The sequence below is a fragment of the Parambassis ranga genome, chromosome 12 (assembly GCF_900634625.1).
Source record: "Parambassis ranga chromosome 12, fParRan2.1, whole genome shotgun sequence".
Classification (NCBI taxonomy): Eukaryota; Metazoa; Chordata; class Actinopteri; family Ambassidae; genus Parambassis; species Parambassis ranga.
Genome location: NC_041032.1, coordinates 6,701,490 through 6,720,208, shown reverse-complemented (window position 1 = coordinate 6,720,208; position 18,719 = coordinate 6,701,490). Strand labels below are relative to the sequence as shown.

Below are 18,719 nucleotides of genomic sequence, written 5' to 3'. Positions count from 1 at the left end.
GTTTTTTTATTTTGACCTGTTAACGGCCTCGTGCTGTTTAACTTTCATTCTGTTAACAGTCAAGTAACACGAGGGAACACTGGGTTGTCATTTTAGTTCAGGCTTGGGAAAATAAACCACATGAGTTTTGTTGGGATTACTGCAATTCTCATTTGGATTTTTGTTCATGGACGCTAATAATGAGGAGAGATTTTGGGGTTATAAGCAGTACTCCGTGACGTCATCCATCTTTCTTTACAGACAAAAACATGGTATTGGTCTGAAAATGGCCCAAACTAGCAGACATTTGAAATAGTGTCGTATTTAAGGATAAACACAGACAAATAAAAACAACAAAATACAGTGGATGATTCGACAGGGATGAAAGGGGAATAAGACTGATGTGATTTCTCTTCAGAGAGAAAACTAAAAAAAATGTTCCCCACATCCCTGATTAGATTTCAACAGGTCCAACCACTATGTGGATGAGTTCCATTATATACAGAGTTCTTTCCAAAGCTACTTCGGGAGATGGACGGTTAAAAAAAAAAAATCAGTGTAATATAACCTACAGCTCAAACTGTCAATCTTAATGGCAAGTGGTTTACAAAACCCAATAAACAAGTAGATATCAGGATGGGATGTATCACCTCTTTGTTGAATTCATACTGCCAAATCATTTATTATTCAGTTTAGGGAAATAAATGTTACTTATGCAAAGTTAAGCATTAAATTTGCCCAGCTAACATTGTTTCAATGCAGTTACACATACATCTTTCACAGTTATTGAACCCTTTTCCCCAAAAACAAGGCCATAGGTCTTTATCATTTATATGGCCACAGTAAATTCACCAATGTTTAAGGTGAATTAAAAGTGTAAAATGTGCTTTTTGTTTCATTAAAAAGAGAAAACATTCCTTTCCACACGTGATTTTTCTGAGACACTCCTCTTCCTGAAGAAACTGGAGGTAAATGTAACCTTCTCCAATTTACACCATCTCCATGGTAACAAACGCTACACCAGCTCCATACCCTCTCATCCTTGCGTTTACCAGTACTGTGATGTGTATGTATGGGAACATCTCATCCATTGTAACAGTATAAGTGGTGACATTATAATACTACTAATATTAAAAAAAATGTTAACACTGCTGTACAAGCAGCAAAAGAATAAATAAGCCATTAATGATAAAAATGCCTGGCATGAATTAAAGTTACACAATGTAAGTAAATCAGGTTAAAATGTGAGAAGAAAAGCCCTCATTAAGCCCACTTTACATTAACAATTTCCTCAAACAGCACAATAAGGCAACATGCCTTACTATATTTCATCCTAAAAACAATTCCAAATCTATATATTTTTAAGCAAAGGCACTCAACTGGAGGATTCAATCATCTCTCTCATTTAAATAAAAGGTATGCATTTATGCCTATAATATGCATACATCCTCAGGTCCAGGTGTGATTTTTAATCTTTCACATTTTTTTTGCTGACATTTTAATGAGCTTTGGAAATTACATTTAAATAAGACATTTAAAAAAAAGTTACACAAAATGTACAGTTTCTCTTTTATGAAGTCAGCTTCTATTTATGCCAAGATGTTTTCTAAAACCCTGTTAAGTCGCAGCGACAAAATACTGATATAAAAGTTTATAAAATATAATGGAGTTTGTGCATCAACAGAATATTTTGACAGTGTTGTAACCGATTCCCTTCCTACATCTTTAAACAGATGAGCTATTTCAGTCATTAGCTTGAGTGAGCTAATGTACAGTTTTGTTTTTGCTCAATCTGAACATGGGTGATGTCACAAATAACAAAGACGCCCACAGTAGTGATCGACTACAACATGGCCATTTGACATACAAAAGGGTATTAACCCTCTAACGGAGGAAATAGATGAAGGCTTAATGGGGGCTTTTATTCTGGATAAAAAAAAACCCAACTGCAACAATGCTATTCATTTAAAACACTTATTTTGCTGTCATATGCTCCTACTGCAATCTGTCAGAATACCTTCAGAGCTGCACAGTAAAACCCTGTAAGCTCTTCAAAAAATGTATTCAATACTTGAGGTAAAAGCACTCATAAAATGTAATGTAATAGTAACAAGTCGAGGAGAGGCTGGACATACATACTGTCAAAGTTTAAAGGGAAGGTTGATCTTGTAATGCAGACCGACTTACAGGTTACAACCTCTCAAATATTACCTTATTTCTTCAAACGTGAACATAAAAAGTGATATGTGGAAATATGTCACTGAGGTATCCTGAAACAGTCAAGTTACACACTACAGAAAAGGCTAATTAAGTCAACTGGTTGGTTGACACACAATACTGAAATATTCTGCCCCCTTCCTAGGTGTTCGTAACATCAGTTGAATTGTAACAGACCTGATGCACAATGGAAGCACAAGCAGGCATGTCCATGAAGAGTTAAGAGAGAGAGGAGGAGGAGAGATGGAGACAATAACAAAGAGGGAAAGGTGGGAACGTTGGAAAAGAAATTAATTGCAGAGGAAGGTGAATCGAAGCCATCCCTCTTCAGGGTTGTCTTGAGGTTATAATGCATGACCCTGCACAGGGCTGTTAGTGCTCATGCTGCTGCTGCTAGTGGGCTGGTTATTCACAGGCTCGAGTCAATGCAAGGTCATGCAAACAGTATGCAGACAGGCAGTTCATGCATTGCGTGCCTCGGCCTAAAGCCCAGCCAGGGGGGAGCCACAGAAAGGCCGAGCTGGGGCCGGGCTGCACAAGACTTGGGCAGGTCATTGGTGTGACAGTCATGCAGTGACATTGCTGTTGAAGGAGGAGAAAAAAGAAATGATGGTCAGATGGAAGGGCTGTTAACCTGAAATCAAAAAGTCCCTCGTCTAAAGAAGCACAGTAAATTAAAGTCAAGGTTAGTCCTGATAAACATTACACAATGTAAAGAATATAGAGACAGCTGCAGCAAGCACATGACATTTTGTGCAGTTTGCGTCCAAACACCCTTTGACTCTTCTGTACTGCAATACCAAACAACTGATTCTAAAATGATATGAAAAACTTCTTATTGTTGACATTTTGACATTAACAGCAAACCACCAAATAAAAGTTTTCAACCAGACAGGGGGCCAAAACTCGACGTTTCCTGTTGATGTTGTGGTTGACAGAACACTGAGGTACAGACATTTAACTTTAACACTATGGCACATGAGGTGATGTCTGCACATCATTGCTGGTAAAGTTAAACCCAAGTGAGGCGCTCAATTTATAGCTTTTTTTTTTTTTGTTACGATATGTACAGCAGCAAATTTATCTTCCCACTGTGGATTGCACATTTAGAAACTACTTTAAAGGCTGAAGTCGTTTTTTTTTTTTTTTTTAAACTTACGGTACTTTAAAACCTCCATTCAACATTATTGCTGCGCTGTTACCTGTATTTTTTCCCCAGTTCATGAAGTCCTATTCTTTCAGTTATATTATTCAGATCATTTAGCAAGCAAATGGGACATTTACACATGACAATACATCTTTCTATGCCTTGTACTTTTACTGATTAAGTATATAAAATCGCATGAAATGAAACAGAAACACTAACTGAAAACACTTTTACCTTCTTTAAGCTACATCATAAAGACCATATGACAGGACAGACGATCTGCCAACACCAGTCGAATAAGCAGAATATCATCACAGGTAGAGATGTGCATAAATACTGCATGAACAGGTAGAGCGGTTCATTCTTATAAAAGTGTCAAGAAGATGTGATTCTTCTGCACCTCTGGGTCCAGATTACCTGTGTGGCAAAGGTGTGCCACAGAGTGCATTATGAAGAAGGTCAAAGAGGAAGGTAGGATGTTTAGAGTGATTAGTCAAGAGCGTATCAAATATGCTGGGATTTGAAAAAGGTAAGAAGCCTTGCATCACAGGAGTCAATGTAAAATATGCTTAGTCAAGAAAAACACACAAAAAAAGTGGTGCAAGATTTGAGCAGCCTTGCCTGGCATCTCTACCTCATGGATCTGATCGAGAAAAAAAAAAGGAAATCAGAATGTAAGAAAACAAGAACTTAATTGAGAAATGAATGGAAATAGAGTGCCTCAAAATAGGCACATCTATTGTTAGGAAGTTCAGGGGATTTGTAAAGCAAGGTTTTCAGGTTTCGCAGTATATTTGTGCCCTACTGCCATCTACCTTGCGGTAGCTGGCTGGACGTGGCCTGGGTAGGAGCGGCGTGAGCTGGTGGCTTGTCTCTGCCGGGCTAGGAAGGACTGACCAGAACCAGTGTTGGCAAGTCTGTCTTCAGCTGCCTTCTTCTGCAGTGACATACCCTGTAAGAAGATACAGAGGAAGAAAACTAATGGTCTTACTATGAGAGTAACAAGACAGCAAGCAAAAGTTCTAATGCATAAAAAACCTGCAACCACCACTTTATTATTCTTCATGCATGAGAAAGCAAATGAGCACAAATGCAACATAAGCACCAATTTAACAACTCATGAACATGGCAATTGATCAGTTATGTTACAAGTAAGCAAGGTTAAAGGAAAGTCTATGCTGCCCTCTAGTGGTGAAAATGATGACTGTCATTTAGAAGGTTGAAGCAAGACAACTGGACTTTCCACACAGAAGAAGTATTCAGTACACAAATACCAGTGACATACTGAACTGGGGTTCAAAGGTTCATCTTACCATATTGTACCAGGCAGACACAATCAGTTTCTCCTCATGATCTCTCTGGCACTTTGTTTTGTCCATTTCTTTCTGTTTGGAGGAAAAAAAGTACAAAGGATGCAAAAATATTCTAACATGTGCTACAGTGTTATCACATACAAGCACACTTTTCTGTCTTTACTTGGTGTTGGATATAAACCACTGCTTGTTGAAGTGTAGAAGTGCTTACCTCCAATGAGTGTAACATCCTCTCCTTTTCCTGCAACTGGTTTTTCAGGGCCTGTACCTCTGGGCCGGAACCCTGGTTTTGCTTGGGGTCCAGTGTCCGTATCACCTGTAAAACAACAAATTACACACGTTTGCTTGTGATCCTTGACCTGTTGATCCTTGTTGTAATGAAAATGTACTCACACTCTTGGCTTTTTCAAGATATTTCTTATATCTCTCCTCCATCTGTTTCATGTCTTCATCCTTTTTTTTCAAGGCCTCTTCCAGCTCCTCCACTCGTTGAGCTGGGGGGGGTATTTTAATTTATACAGCTTTCCTTTGCCACAGCTACTGCATTTATATGTCATCATGACATGATAAAAATAATGAGTATAAACAGGTTGCACACTCACAGCTGGCATTGTATTTAGGCTCCATTTCATCAATCAAGGCATTTTTCTTCAGTAACTCATTGTTCAATTCTCTTAGTTTTTCCCTATCGGAACAAAACAAAACATCACAAGAAAAATAAATGTAACACTATCTAATATTTTGTGTTAAACACTCCAGGATTCTAGTATAACATTCAGAAAAATACTTACATGTGCTCCTCGTATTTCTTCTTCAGAATTGAAGACTGAAAAAAAGACAAATAAGAATTTATACAACACACTAGAAACACAAACTTTGTGATAGAAAACCACCATTCAGTTGAACAGAGTTGTACAGAGTGTGTGGAACAAATTACCATACTGTCTCTAGAACATGGATAATAAACAGGGCCATCAATAATGTAAATCTTAAAGCCTAATGTTTGCATGGGTGATAAGATAAACCTTCTAGTTATTTATTATGTCTTTGGAGTAACCACCACTCCCCTGAATGGCATCTAGGAAGGTAGAATGAACCAAATAAATGAACAAGTTTTTAAAGTGTTTAGAGACTGAATAGTAAGCAGTGTTAAGAGTAGAAAATAGTGGCCTTGGGTCAAGGAAGGAAGGGGTTCTTGTTCTCTAAAAAAGCATGGCACTAGCACTATGTTATGCACAACTTTTATAAGGTGTACCACATACTGTTGCACAATTAATTAATTCCAAAACTATGCAAACACCCAGGTTTGTACAAAGTCTACAACAAAGAACTTGCCACACTCACAAAGAAATACTTACTATAGTCTGACAGTGGAGCATTGTTTGAAAAGAAAATAAACATGTTTTTTTTTTTTGAATAAGCAAGAATTACAGACCGGCCAAATGTATCTAATTTCATTTTCAGGTCCATCAGTTGGCTTTTACATCTTTTTTTTGGTTTTACACCCTAGTTTCTCGCATTAATAGTTAATAATAGTTGCAACAAACGAGGCCAGATTTTCACTTATTTCATATACTGTAATGCATCTATAAAAATACTGAAATCAGTGCTCTGATCATCTTTACTTAAAAGACAGGCTGAACATCATCACCGTCCTGGCTGGTAACAGAATGTAAAATCTTCTCGGACCGCTTTTTGAAGTGAACATTATAACCTTGGTGATGAAGATCACAGTCATCCAGGTCATTTCGGAATTCTATATTACAACCTTGGGTTAAACTTAGAGTACAGAACAGTTCATTTACTTACATCATCTGCTTTGGAGCCCTGTTCTTGAAGAGACTTCTGTAGCTCCTCTACCTGACTCTGTTCTTCCATCAGGCGCTGATTGATTAATCTAGACAACAAGCAGAAAGACCAGTTTCACAACATACCTCTTAACACAGCACAAAGCAAAATGCGAGGCCAAAGACCGGTAGATAGTCAGAGACATGACCTTTTGGCCAAAAGGTCATTGACTACAATAACCAGCACAGACGAGGAGGGAACTGCCGGGCTACCTGTTCTCAGTCTCCAGCTCATTTTTTCTTCCGTTGGCATCCTCCAGTAGACTCTGCAACAGTGCAATCTTCTCATTGTCTGAGCCTTCCTGGGCCAGCTTTAGCATCTTGTTTTCATGCTGGAGACGAATCAAATGTTCTCTGTAGTGACACAGAAGCAAAGGTTAAAGTTTACATAAGGACTGTATCATCATCTCACAACATGGTTATTTTGCTAAAATATACACTTCTACCTACATCTTAGGGCATATGCTACAATCTGCTGGCTTGATATTACTGATATTAAACCACCTGCAGTAGTGTATTACAGTGGTGTAATACTGCTGTAATACTAGACTGCAAGTGTTTGGCTGCGAGACTGGCCATCATTGCCATTTCTAGAGCTAAAAATACATCTGAAACCAACTAGCTGCTGTTGCAAAGATACAGCTTCCATACCTTCACACAGATTTCTATAAATTCAGTTATCCAGTTCGTAACTTTTCAGTTGATAGATTAGACTATAGAAATAGGATCAATGGAAGACGCCTTTACAACAGCACACACTGCTAGTATTACAGGATCAGGCTAAATCCAGTCACATGTTCGTGTGAGCAGTGTTTTTCGACTTGGATGAATAACTGTGGAAACTGGTCCATGCTCATTTGCCTCTTCACTTGTTAATATCAAAAACAGAGGTAAAAGTTCATACTGTGTGTGTCTGATAGACATCCATATAAATACAGAATGTCTGTCAACACAAACAGTGAACTGTGTTTAAAATGTCTTGTGTTGAGCTGGTTGAATGTGTGTATCTTGAGAACTGCATTTTTAGGGTGTGGCTGCTGATTCCATTCCAGCTGAGGAAACTGGCTAAATGTTTCCAGACAAACTTACAGCTGATTGCTAGTTAAAGGCTGACCCAGAGAAGGAGAAGAAAGACTGCAGAGAAGGGCCCAACACATTATTTTCACTCTAGGGGGTAAATGAATAGTTTGGACTGGGCTAACTCAAGCCATCAAAACAGCTTCAAGATTCAGATTTTAATTTAAATCTACATATTTCTACATTTACAAGAGTTGAAAAAAAACAAGCATTCCATATAGCAAACAGAAAACCCAGCCCTTGTGGAAAGCTGCTGTCAGCTGATGTAACTCACAGCTCACAGAAAGAGAATGCAGAACTGCCTGGAAAACAACTGTGATGGATACCAGCACTGTATAAAAATATACATAATATACATAGTATATATTGACTTCTTCCTGCCTCAGCCAAATGAAACAAAAACAAAGGTTTCAAAAGTCATGTATTTAAATACCGAATCTCTGGGGTGGTAATCTCAGCAGCCAGGGAATCTGAGCCGTCATTGCTGACCATGGGAAGTAAACCTGAACAAGCAGATAGCACTCATTGATAAACAGTAACAATGATTACAATAAAACGAAAGGCATTTTTAACCACTGTGTGTTTACTTGATGTTAGCTGTCCTTCTTGAGCTTGGACACAGTGTAGTTCCTCAATAGTCTCCTTCAGCGAGTCTCTCTCTGTACGCATCCGCTAAAGAGAAAAATCAAAACATATAGGTTGTTTTGGGCATTTTACAAATTGTGATTCTGCTCAGTTAAAAGAAATCTGAAATGTACACACATCTTTTTCTTTTTGTAGAGAGTCCACTTTCTCTTTGAGACGTTTATACTCAAACTCCATCTTGTCAGCCTTTTTAGATTCTTCTGACAGTCTGTTCTGAAGTTCCACTACCTGTGCAAAGAGAGCACAGGCCGAGAGCATTATCCTCAAAATATAAAAACAATGTGGCAGCATTCTGACAGAAAACTGCGAGCTAGGTTGCATAGGAGAGCCTAGAGGAATACTACTTGTATGGTAATGTCAACATAGGTGCTGGTCAGGTACCTGTCTCTTGTACGTCTCCAGCTGGCCCTTGGTAGCATTAGCCTTTCGCAGGTCTTCTTCCAAACTAACATTGGTCTGCATTAAGACTGTGTTCTTCTCTTCCATAAGCTTATTCTGAAAATATGAAGAACAATCCAAGTTTCATTCTTCCTGTCTGATGTGGACATAACATTGTATTATTTCTTACAATGACAGGTCAGAATAAAAGGCCAGACAGTGTGTTACATATTGGAGGAAAAATAAAAATCAATCAATCAATCAAGTAGAACTTTGTGTACCTGTCTTCTGAGAAGCCCCATGTCCTCTAGCTTATTCTTGTAGTGTTCTACTGTGGCCTCAAGTTTCGACACTTTGTCTGATGAATGCCTTGAAGGAAAACAACAGGTACTTTTATTTTTAGCATGTAACGGTAAAGCATTAGTGTATGTAGTGTATATAATACCCTCAGGGTGTATAGTAATCCAGAACACCTGAAGAACTACAGTAAACATTTGAATTCTATGCTTGTGATTCTCTTGTTAACATTATTTAGGTTACCGGTAACTAAGCCAAGATTTTGTGTCCATGTCTTACCTGAGAACATCCATCTCATCTTTGAGAGACTGGGCCTCATCAGCCAGAGATGTCAGCTCTTCATTCTGGGACTTCGCATCCAAAAGTTCTTTTTCAAGCTCCTCACAGCGGATTCGGTAGTCATCCTTTGCTGCCTCCAACCTAGTGGAGATTAGAAATAATAATGTCCAACATAACTTTTTTTTTTTTTTTTTTAGATCTGCATCACTCAGTGTAACATTCACTTTTACATGCCAATGTATGCCAAGTTGCCACTCCATACCTGAATGTTTCTTCCTGTAGTTGCTCCAGTTGTGTTTGCAGCTGGAGATGTCTGCGTCCAGCTGGGCTGTTTATATCCTCTATGGAGTCAGACTGGTTAAGTCTCTCCATCAGGACCTGGTTTTCTGCTAACAAACTGCTCTTCTCCTCTTGCAAGGCTGCCACCTGGGTAAGGAAAGGTGGTGAAGCAGAACAGAAAGAAAGGAATACATAGAATCACAGGATGAGGGAGAGGACAGGGATTCAGGAAGGGGAAAATGAGATGGCATGGAGGAAAGAATTAATAGGAACAGGTGTTGAGAAGGAAGAAGAGAAGAGATACAAAGAAGAGAAACAAATCAGTCATCCATCAAGCAAAAATAAATATACACTCTTAATAGAATTCAGTCAATTAGGCTCACTGCAGGATCAAGTTTGGTAATAAACCAAGCACACAGCAAACACACTCCAACAAAGCAAATCACCAAACTCCAACATAGCAAAGGGGGCTACATATGGGTTGATGTTGTCTTCTGAAAATGATAGACAAGACATCAAACCCCACATGAAGAAAAGCAGAAGCTGGCTGTCCTTTTAAAAAAGTAAAATAAAATGTAACAGCTCTGTGCCTCAACAGGCAAGAGCTGACCTGAATATTATTTGTTAAACACCAAATATAAACAACATTACCACCATCTTTTTTTTTTACAAGACTGCAAGTGATATCTTCAAAATTAAGAATTGCAACTGTAAGGATATATTGTATTGTATTTTGACCTTCACAGGGAATTATTATGATGATTAAAATTTAGTGTGGCAATATACGTCAGGCTGCTTCACTGTGACTGAGCCAACTATTTATTCTGAGTATTTAACAAATGAATAATATCTTCTTTGGTGTTACTAGTCATATTTTCACACTTCTATGTCTAAAATGTATGTAACTACATAAATGCTGGTAGAATGCTACTGTGAAAGCATTCTGGGAGAACTTGCACCAGTGTGAAAATTCTCTCATGGCAACAAGCCTCACAGCAAAGTTGTGAACAGAACAGGTTAAAAGAAGGAAATAAGGTGGAAATCGGCTGTATTATGTATTTAATTCGAAAAACAGTATATTTAAAATGAAACTGTTGTGCTTGTGTTGTTGATAGGTGGCAAAAACTCTGAGGGAAATCCCTGAAAACATGTTGTTAATCCTATCCAAATGACAGAAAATACATTTTAATATAGATAATGTATAATATGTGTAAAGATTTAACAGGAATTCGACAGTTCTTCCAAGAAGTACCGGTAACTCCCTTCTGGGTTCAATTGCCAACCTTTTTCCCTCGTTATCTACTCAAAGCATGAAACACATCAGGGTAAAACGATGCTCAGAATTATTAGTGAAGGGATGACATCTGACACACTCAGACAAAACTGCAATCGTGCCTGGTGTGCCACCAAGAGGACTATGTGTATACGTGTGCACAAAATCTTGTGCACAAACGTGTACACACACATGCACACACAATTTGGAGAAGGGGGGGGGATCTGGTGCAAGCAGACTGAAGAAAATTCAAGGACTAATCGACAAACCACACACGATGGACAGAAGAAAGAGACAGAAAGAAAAGAAAGTTTGGATTTACCCTCTCTTCTAGCTCATTAAACTCTAACCTCAGTCTATCACGCTCCTCTTGGACGTGGAGGGCCTTTAAAGCAAGGCACACAGTATGGAAATAGTAAGGAAATAAGAGGAAAATGATTCAACACAACAGGCGAGCTGGTGACCCTTTAAATTACAGCTCCATTTTTCTGCAATAACCCTGCTATTAGCAGGAGGTAAATGTAAAAATATTGTTGTAAAGACTGATATAAAATGTGTGCTTTGTCTCATTAACAAGATTAACAAATTAATGACAAGTTTATTTATGGGAAAAAAGGGAGCTGCTTTTAAAGTGTAACCACAAATATCTGTAAAAAAAAAAAAAAAGAAGAATGACACCATCCGTTAGGTAGCAAAATACAGCAAAAAGTAATAATTAAATGTTTCATTCAAGAAATGGATGTGAAAATAGTTTGAGGATTCATTGCATGATAGGTTTATTTCACAATCTTCTTATTTTAAATGAATATTAGCTGTTTCAAATGGCACTGTCCGACATAACACCTGCCCAATACATTTGAAAACTGTTCAACTCGTACACATGTCTGCAAGGCAAGCCTTATAATAAGAGCTACAACTTGCATGAGCTGCTAGAATATTTTTTTCTTTTTTAGTTTGGTCAGTTAGACATGTGGCAGACGGTGCTACGGTGCACAAGTCCTAATGCTGAGGGATTATCACTGCATGAAACCAACCTGCATGTCAAGCTCACGACACCTCTGGGCAATCTCTTCCTTTGTAGCTAGAGCATCATTCAGCTCCTCGACTGTCTTCTTTAGCTGAGAAGAGAAAGAAAAAGTCAAAACCCTTGCAGGATGTTATCTGAAGTCAAGCTGTTTTACTGGTCTGTGGCCGAAAGGGAGTAGAAGGAGAAAACAACATGGCCATGAAAAGACAGTTACTTTATGATAGATGACAATTCCATACCTGTCTGTCTAGATCCACATATGAGTCATTCCCTCCTGTGACTGGAGTCTCTTTACTCATCAGCTAGAGAAACACACAAAAAAACAGGTTAATGGTCTTATCCTGACTTTATCTGGTGTGTGAAGTGCACTAACACTAGTTCTCCAGATCCATTCCTTCTTGTTGTTCTATATTATAAATGCTGTTATATACATATCAAAATACAATGTCACTGTACCTCTTGAATGGCTGTCATGACCACATGCTGCACTGATTCTTCCATCATCATAATGGTCTGAATGTATTCTAGAGATCACAGAGAAATAAATAAATATCAATGAAAAAACATAACACATGATAAGTACATGCATTGTATGCAATACGCACCTTGTTTCTGTTCACAGTTGACAGCACAGCCCAGTATGAGTTGTAACATCCTCCCAAGTTCTGATGCATCAGAGTGTTCCCCAATAAGGTTAACATCTGGTAGTGTGAAGTCATTAATGTGCTGGCCTAAGACCTAAACGTAGGAAAAAATGTTTTAATGTTTAAGAAAACATTTGAAAGAAATCTTGTTTATCATGATACAAGAGTATCTTGTTATTTTAAAATAATTACAATTACAACAAATTCTTCTCACCTCCTGGTTATAGTCTAAGATGCCCTTTAAGATTTTCTTTAGATTGCTGATCTGTAAAAAAAAAATAAGAATTAGAGTGATGTTTTCCCCAAAATATTAGAAATGATAAATACTAAGTGATCCTTACCTTTAACCTCCAGTTTTCCCCGACCTCTGGCTTAATTCTACTAATCCAAGCATCATTGAAATACACTACATCGCTAGAAAATGCAAACAAATGGACAAATACGGTTAGAAGCATGAAACATGGAGAGACACACACAACATGTGAGACAAATGTCATTTTTATAAATAAAGCTGATAAAAATACAGAAAAATGTTCTCACACACCAACTTTAACGGACAAAAACCTTACATTTTCTGCAGAGCTTGCGCCATGACAACACCACTGGTCAAGTCTTCTACTGTCTTGCATGGCGCCTCCACTCCAAATGTCTGGATCTAAACACACATAACAAGTGGAAGAAACCAGTTTATAGTCTGCAATATTATTTTAAAATTCAACTCACTTTCGACATGAAGGGATACAACACCATGTTAGTTATGGTAGTTAGTTGTTACTAATAATGATGTATTCACAATTAGAATGTATGTTGAAATGTCTTTTGATGCCATCTCTGTACTGTGGTTCACAGCAGTACGCTGTAAAACAGACACAAGTAGCCTGCTCACATATACAGCTCCTGCAAACTTTGCTTGTCATCGCTGCTTGTATTACATCACCTCTATCATTTGTAAGACACTTTTCTCCCTCTTAAACTTCCTCACTTGACATGACTTTGTGCCCTTTATACTCTTCATATTCTTCTGTAACTGAATCCTCCAGGCACAAGGTCTGTTGCCCAGACAGAGGTAATACTCTGTAGTCTACATGCCATCAGTGCATGTGCCAAAGGAGGAGGGAAAAATAAGAGCAGGAATGCTGGAATTCTAACAGGAAGAAGACACAGATGTTGACATTCTATCTCCCTTTTCATTATATGACTGAAATGTTAACGTGCAGCTCTCAGGCCCGTAGCCATCCAGTTTTTGACAGCAAAAGTCAACAACTATGCACAATGGAGCAGTTTCAAGCCATATTAATATGAGTGCACTTATGTCCAGTATGTAACCTTGACTGGAACAGATCAGTAAACAAGATGACACATGACACATTTCATGGGACATCAGGGCAACATGATGCTCACAATATCAACCGTTGCTAGATAAATCAAGATTATCTACGTGTTCTCCAGCATAGAGGGATTTTTGGCAAAGAGGCTTTAAATCATGTTTAACTGTAATTTATAAACCACCTGTTGAACAAGCAGTTCCATTGTTATTCAGGGTGCGTCATAACAACCAAGTTTGTTGTTTGTGCTGTGATGCCCATTAGGGGACCAGGTTGTTCCATGTTCACTGTAAACATGACAGCTTTCAAAACTGACAGACCAGTTTTTAAGATAGCCACGCACCAGTCAAGAAAGCTTCTCAGTGAATCAGTCTAGTGGCTGGCAGCTAAGGCCAGACCCTGGCGCAGAGCCAACACAGAGCAGAACCACAACAATACCCCTGATTACATAACACCAATCACCAGTGAGAGATGTGGAAAAGCAGTACCTGTTTCAGTTCCCCCCTAAACTTGCAAGTGTTGCATGGATGACACTAAAACTAGGAGGAAAGTTCAGAAATGTGAGGGCAATCATATTTCCTCTGGAGCAATAGTATTAAGTGGACCTGAAACACAACAAACAACATGCTAGAAATGTCTGCCTGCAGACTTAATGTTCTAAACTTGGTGAACGCTCACCACCAAACTAGCATTCGCTGCAGCACATCCCTTTACAAAAGACATGGAAGGAAAGTAAATATAGACTGAACCTGCCCATCACAAACACATAGCGATCCAAAAAACATGACAGCATGACAAGCAGCTGTCACCAGGCTGTGTAGGATATGTATGTGTGACTGGATAATTGATCATGGTAGTTTAGAACATCAAAAATGATTATTATTATTACTACCTCCTTTTGCAGGGCTGTAGCTTTATTTCACATCCTTAACTATAGTTCCTATTGTCACGTGAGCTCCAGCTACAAAAATGTGGTGTGTGTATATACATATCCATAAATAACAAAGCAGTTAAAGGGCATGTACGCCCTTTTGTGTGGGGCAGTGCAGGCAGGCTGGTTTGTGCTATATAGGACATTGTGCATGCAGTAGCAGTTTGTGACTGAAGCCTTGTGTCACTGGTTAAGAGGCTGAAACCAGTGTATTCAGTATTCAGTGTGTGAGCTGCTGTTCTTTGCCAGTAATCCTTCAGTGCTAATGATAAAGTGCAGCTATCCACACATTGTTTAATTTCAGTTGAAAAATCTGAGATAAACCACCTCCACTGCGTCATCAGGATCACCTCCAAATCAGCTTATTATGATTATACTAATCGTGGAACCCTGAGCCACTGACTGCAGAGTGAAAGGAGGTCAACAACCACCTCTACATCTGAATAGTTTCTGTAAAATAACTAACAGCTCATAACACTGCCTTTCCGGCATTATAAGTCTTATTAGTGTTGTGTAGGAATTGCAACGGTAATAAATGAAATCCAATTAATCTGAAAACAAAGCATCATGTGAACTTAACAAGATTTCCCCTTGATCCATAGTCCTGTCAGATTGCAACCGCTTTGTTTTGATCATGTCATTCAATTCAGTTAAAAGGTCAGATAAGAGTTCAAAAGACATTTTAATTGGACTAATTTGTTTACAGTGGAAAATGCCTATCACAACCAAAACATGTACAGAAAAAACAATGTCTGACACTACAAAAAATACTGGATCCTTGAGCATTAACTAAAAGATTGGGCCATGGCAAAAGAGGGGGAAAAAACCAAGACTAGAAATTTCAAACATAAACCATGTTTTGTATATTTACATTTAGAAATGACCATGAGATTGAAAACACCCAAAATAAGAGCTTAAGTACACAAAGTAAACACATTCAGAATTTAAACAAACTGGGTTAAGTGAGGTCAAAAAGGAAATCCACACCTACACATCTGTGGAAACATTGGAAAAATTAGATGAAGGAACTGTGGAAAAAGCATGCCTCATGTGTCTACACCAGATCAAAGCCATAGATCATAATGAAAATAATGTGGAAAGAAGATTATTCTTTTTTCTCTTAATCATTAGCATCACATCCAAAAATCCAAAATATACAATGCAGTCTTTTATGTTCAATTATACGGTCTAATATTTCCAGTGAGAAGAAAAGCATGTCAGTGCCACATGTGCAAACCTCGTGCAATTTTGACAGCAACAGTGCATGTGTTACTTGATGGTTTCAATTATAAAGCATGCACTATCAGTTCAGCCAATTCATCTAGTTTGTGGTGTAAAACAGAATACATCAATCCATGTACAGCTTGATTGTTTAAGCAATGCTACTCTGTACTGATGTGTTGAGCAGTCTTATTTATACCTATATAAAAGCTATAGAGCACTTTAGTAGCAAATGTTCAATCACAGACAGTTGAAACAGTGGAATACATATTAAGTCCCACAATGGGGAAATTGCTTAAGGCAGCCCAGCAAAGAGGGCCATACACCAGTGAGTACACTGGAGGCTATGCGGGTGAAGTGCCTTGCCCAAGGACACACAACAGTGACTAGGGAGGAGTTGGGATTGAACCACCAACCTGCTATACCACTGAGCCACTGCTGCCCACAAAATTATATCACTGCAATTACAAGCAAAGCTATTCTGCTTTGGTGACATCAACATCTCTGATCCTTCTGAAATCAGTATTTTACTCTACAATGAATAAACTGTCTTGCCACCAGATATTTGAATTAATAGCAAATCCACTGATTACCATGTCACAAGTTATCCTAATCAAAAATCAAATATACTAGGTTTCTTTTTCTTTCTGTATATGCTTAACCAGAAACAGATGCCTTGAAGAGGTACAGCCTTGTGTGTTTTGGCGATGGTCAGTCACACTCAGGGATGTGACTTAACAGTTAACAGGTATGTGAGGAATGTTACCCAGCAACTGTGACAAGATCCCTCCTCCTTTACACAAAGGGGAATCAACCAGTTGGTCTGAAGAATGGGTACATGTTTGTAAAATTGATGTTTCTAGATATATCCTCAGTCCAGATCCCAAGATTACTAGGACTTTCTGATCAACACCATACACACCCGTCTCCTCCAGGCAGCCCATTGGAGCCTGATCAAACCCCAGCTTGAGTCTAGTTAGCATGGCATTAAGGAAAGCACATGACAAGGCAGGGGCATGGTAGCATGTCTGCAGTATACCATGATCTACTCTACAATAACCGGTATCACATGCATGTATGCATAACACACTGAAAAGGAACAGAGTGGTGTTAATGTCAGTGACCGTTGTTTTACCATGCATGTTTTCTATGCACAAGTTCCATTATGTGCCACCCCAGTAAATACATTAATACATTTTATTGACACATATGGGTGGTGTAAGTTTTACAAATTACATTAAGCCACACATTTCTTATGACACTACAATCTAAGCTTGTTTTGGTCCCAGTTCACGGATACACACAGCTGATACATCCCATTCAACAATGTAAACATAAGGCTAGCTGTAGCACGTGATTCGTCAGTCTAACGCCTTTTCCATTTAGCAGCTTAAATCTGTACTCGGGCATTACAGTTATATTTGGTAATGGTATGCATTAAAGCCGGCAAAATACTCTGGATTTGAGATTATGAGAAGAATAGTGAGAGTGCAGGAAAGGGGAAGGAACGAGGAAGACAAAGCGATAAACTAAAATTGACAACAATGACAAGAATTCAGACCCAAATCAGACACCGAGCCTAATCCAGATGAAAAAGCCTTCGCCAAAGAAGCGTCAAATAATAACAAGGCCGACGTCTTTGCCGTTTGATGCCTATGTTACAACATACGGCGGAGACTTAGCAAAGAAAAAGATAGAGCTAATGTTAGGCAAAAGCCTGAGTGAACAATACTAGAATGAAAATGTGGTCGCGGCATTATATGCGTTTTGCTGGTGGTTAGCCTGCAACACATCAGCTAAAGCAGCAAACAGCTGGCCTGCATACGTAACCAAAGTGGGACCGTGTCATTTTTCCTCTAGCCAGCTAACGTTACCTCCGTTAGCATTGACCTAGCATTAGCCCTGTATGTTAGCTACCATCGCCGGTGCCGGAGAACTGTCTGTCAGTGGAAAAAACTACATTTTGATCACTTACCCATGTTAAGAGGCTTTCACAAAGTTCCATTCGATCCAATGACTCCGATGTACTCATCGTTACCTATCGTAGACTGACTTTACGTGGCAAAGAGAGCCTGAACTTAACAGTCAGCTTCATACGCTCCCGAGGTCTCTCGCTCTCTGGGTGTCTCACAATCTCTCAGCCAATGGTCGGGTTCGCTGCTTCACCAGGCCGGCGTCTCCCAGAGGCGGTCTGGGTGGGCGGAGTTTGCAGTACTTTTAAAGGAAAATACAATACATACTTTTACCAAAAAAAAGTACAGGATGACGAAAAGGAATGTATAACATATATGCATGTTATATAGCTGCCTCCCTTCACTGAAAGCCTCCCAGAGCCAAGCTTGTGTACAATTGATCGACTTGTGTAAATCAGAAATCTGTATGTTTACAGTAATCATTGTGCAGATTGAAGAGAGCACTGACTCTCCCTGTATACACAACACACACTGCTGTCATTCTGTATCAGAAACAAACAGGTGGAGGTTTCCCAAACACCTCCGAGACAACGTAAAGAAGCTGTCAGCAAGGACAGTAAAAGAAAAAGGTATGACACATGTTGGCATGTGCCACACCCTAAATTAAGGCATTCCATGTGGGAGCTCCTTCTGTGGTGCTCTGAAACTGGTGTGGTGGGAAAACACTGAATCATGAACACACTAATTGCAAATATATTTACAAACATACATTTAATACATATTGTACAGAGTGTTTATTACATAAATGGATAAAATCAAATTTTGTAATTTTTAAAGTTGACTTTATCTGAAAAGCATGGACTGATTGAGCCTGATTAAGAATGTAGACAGCAGACAATCTCACCATGACCTTTACAATGGCAGGGT

General features: G+C 38.8%; 1 protein-coding gene across 8 annotated transcripts; it reads right to left on the bottom strand.

Moving 5' to 3' along the window:
• Window positions 1-2,113: 2,113 nt before the first annotated feature.
• hook3 (hook microtubule-tethering protein 3) lies at window positions 2,114-18,016 on the bottom strand. 8 transcript variants are annotated; one of them, XM_028418338.1, is made up of 26 exons: window positions 17,855-18,016; window positions 12,972-13,057; window positions 12,744-12,816; window positions 12,617-12,667; window positions 12,364-12,496; window positions 12,215-12,282; window positions 11,998-12,060; window positions 11,766-11,849; window positions 11,054-11,116; window positions 9,442-9,605; window positions 9,180-9,320; window positions 8,885-8,972; window positions 8,607-8,720; window positions 8,343-8,453; window positions 8,168-8,252; window positions 8,014-8,083; window positions 6,717-6,857; window positions 6,466-6,553; window positions 5,448-5,482; window positions 5,259-5,341; window positions 5,050-5,150; window positions 4,868-4,972; window positions 4,657-4,728; window positions 4,159-4,295; window positions 3,965-3,986; window positions 2,114-3,760 (listed from the first exon to the last, which is right to left on the bottom strand). In XM_028418338.1, exons 1-25 carry the CDS (start codon window positions 17,909-17,911, stop codon window positions 3,974-3,976), a joined length of 2,226 nt encoding a protein of 741 aa, XP_028274139.1. In that variant the 5' UTR covers window positions 17,912-18,016; the 3' UTR covers window positions 2,114-3,760; window positions 3,965-3,973. The 8 variants fall into 8 exon arrangements, with proteins under 8 accessions (XP_028274139.1, XP_028274141.1, XP_028274140.1 ...); XM_028418340.1 differs by having other exon boundaries at window positions 2,114-2,778; XM_028418339.1 differs by having other exon boundaries at window positions 3,978-3,986.
• Window positions 18,017-18,719: the final 703 nt, after the last annotated feature.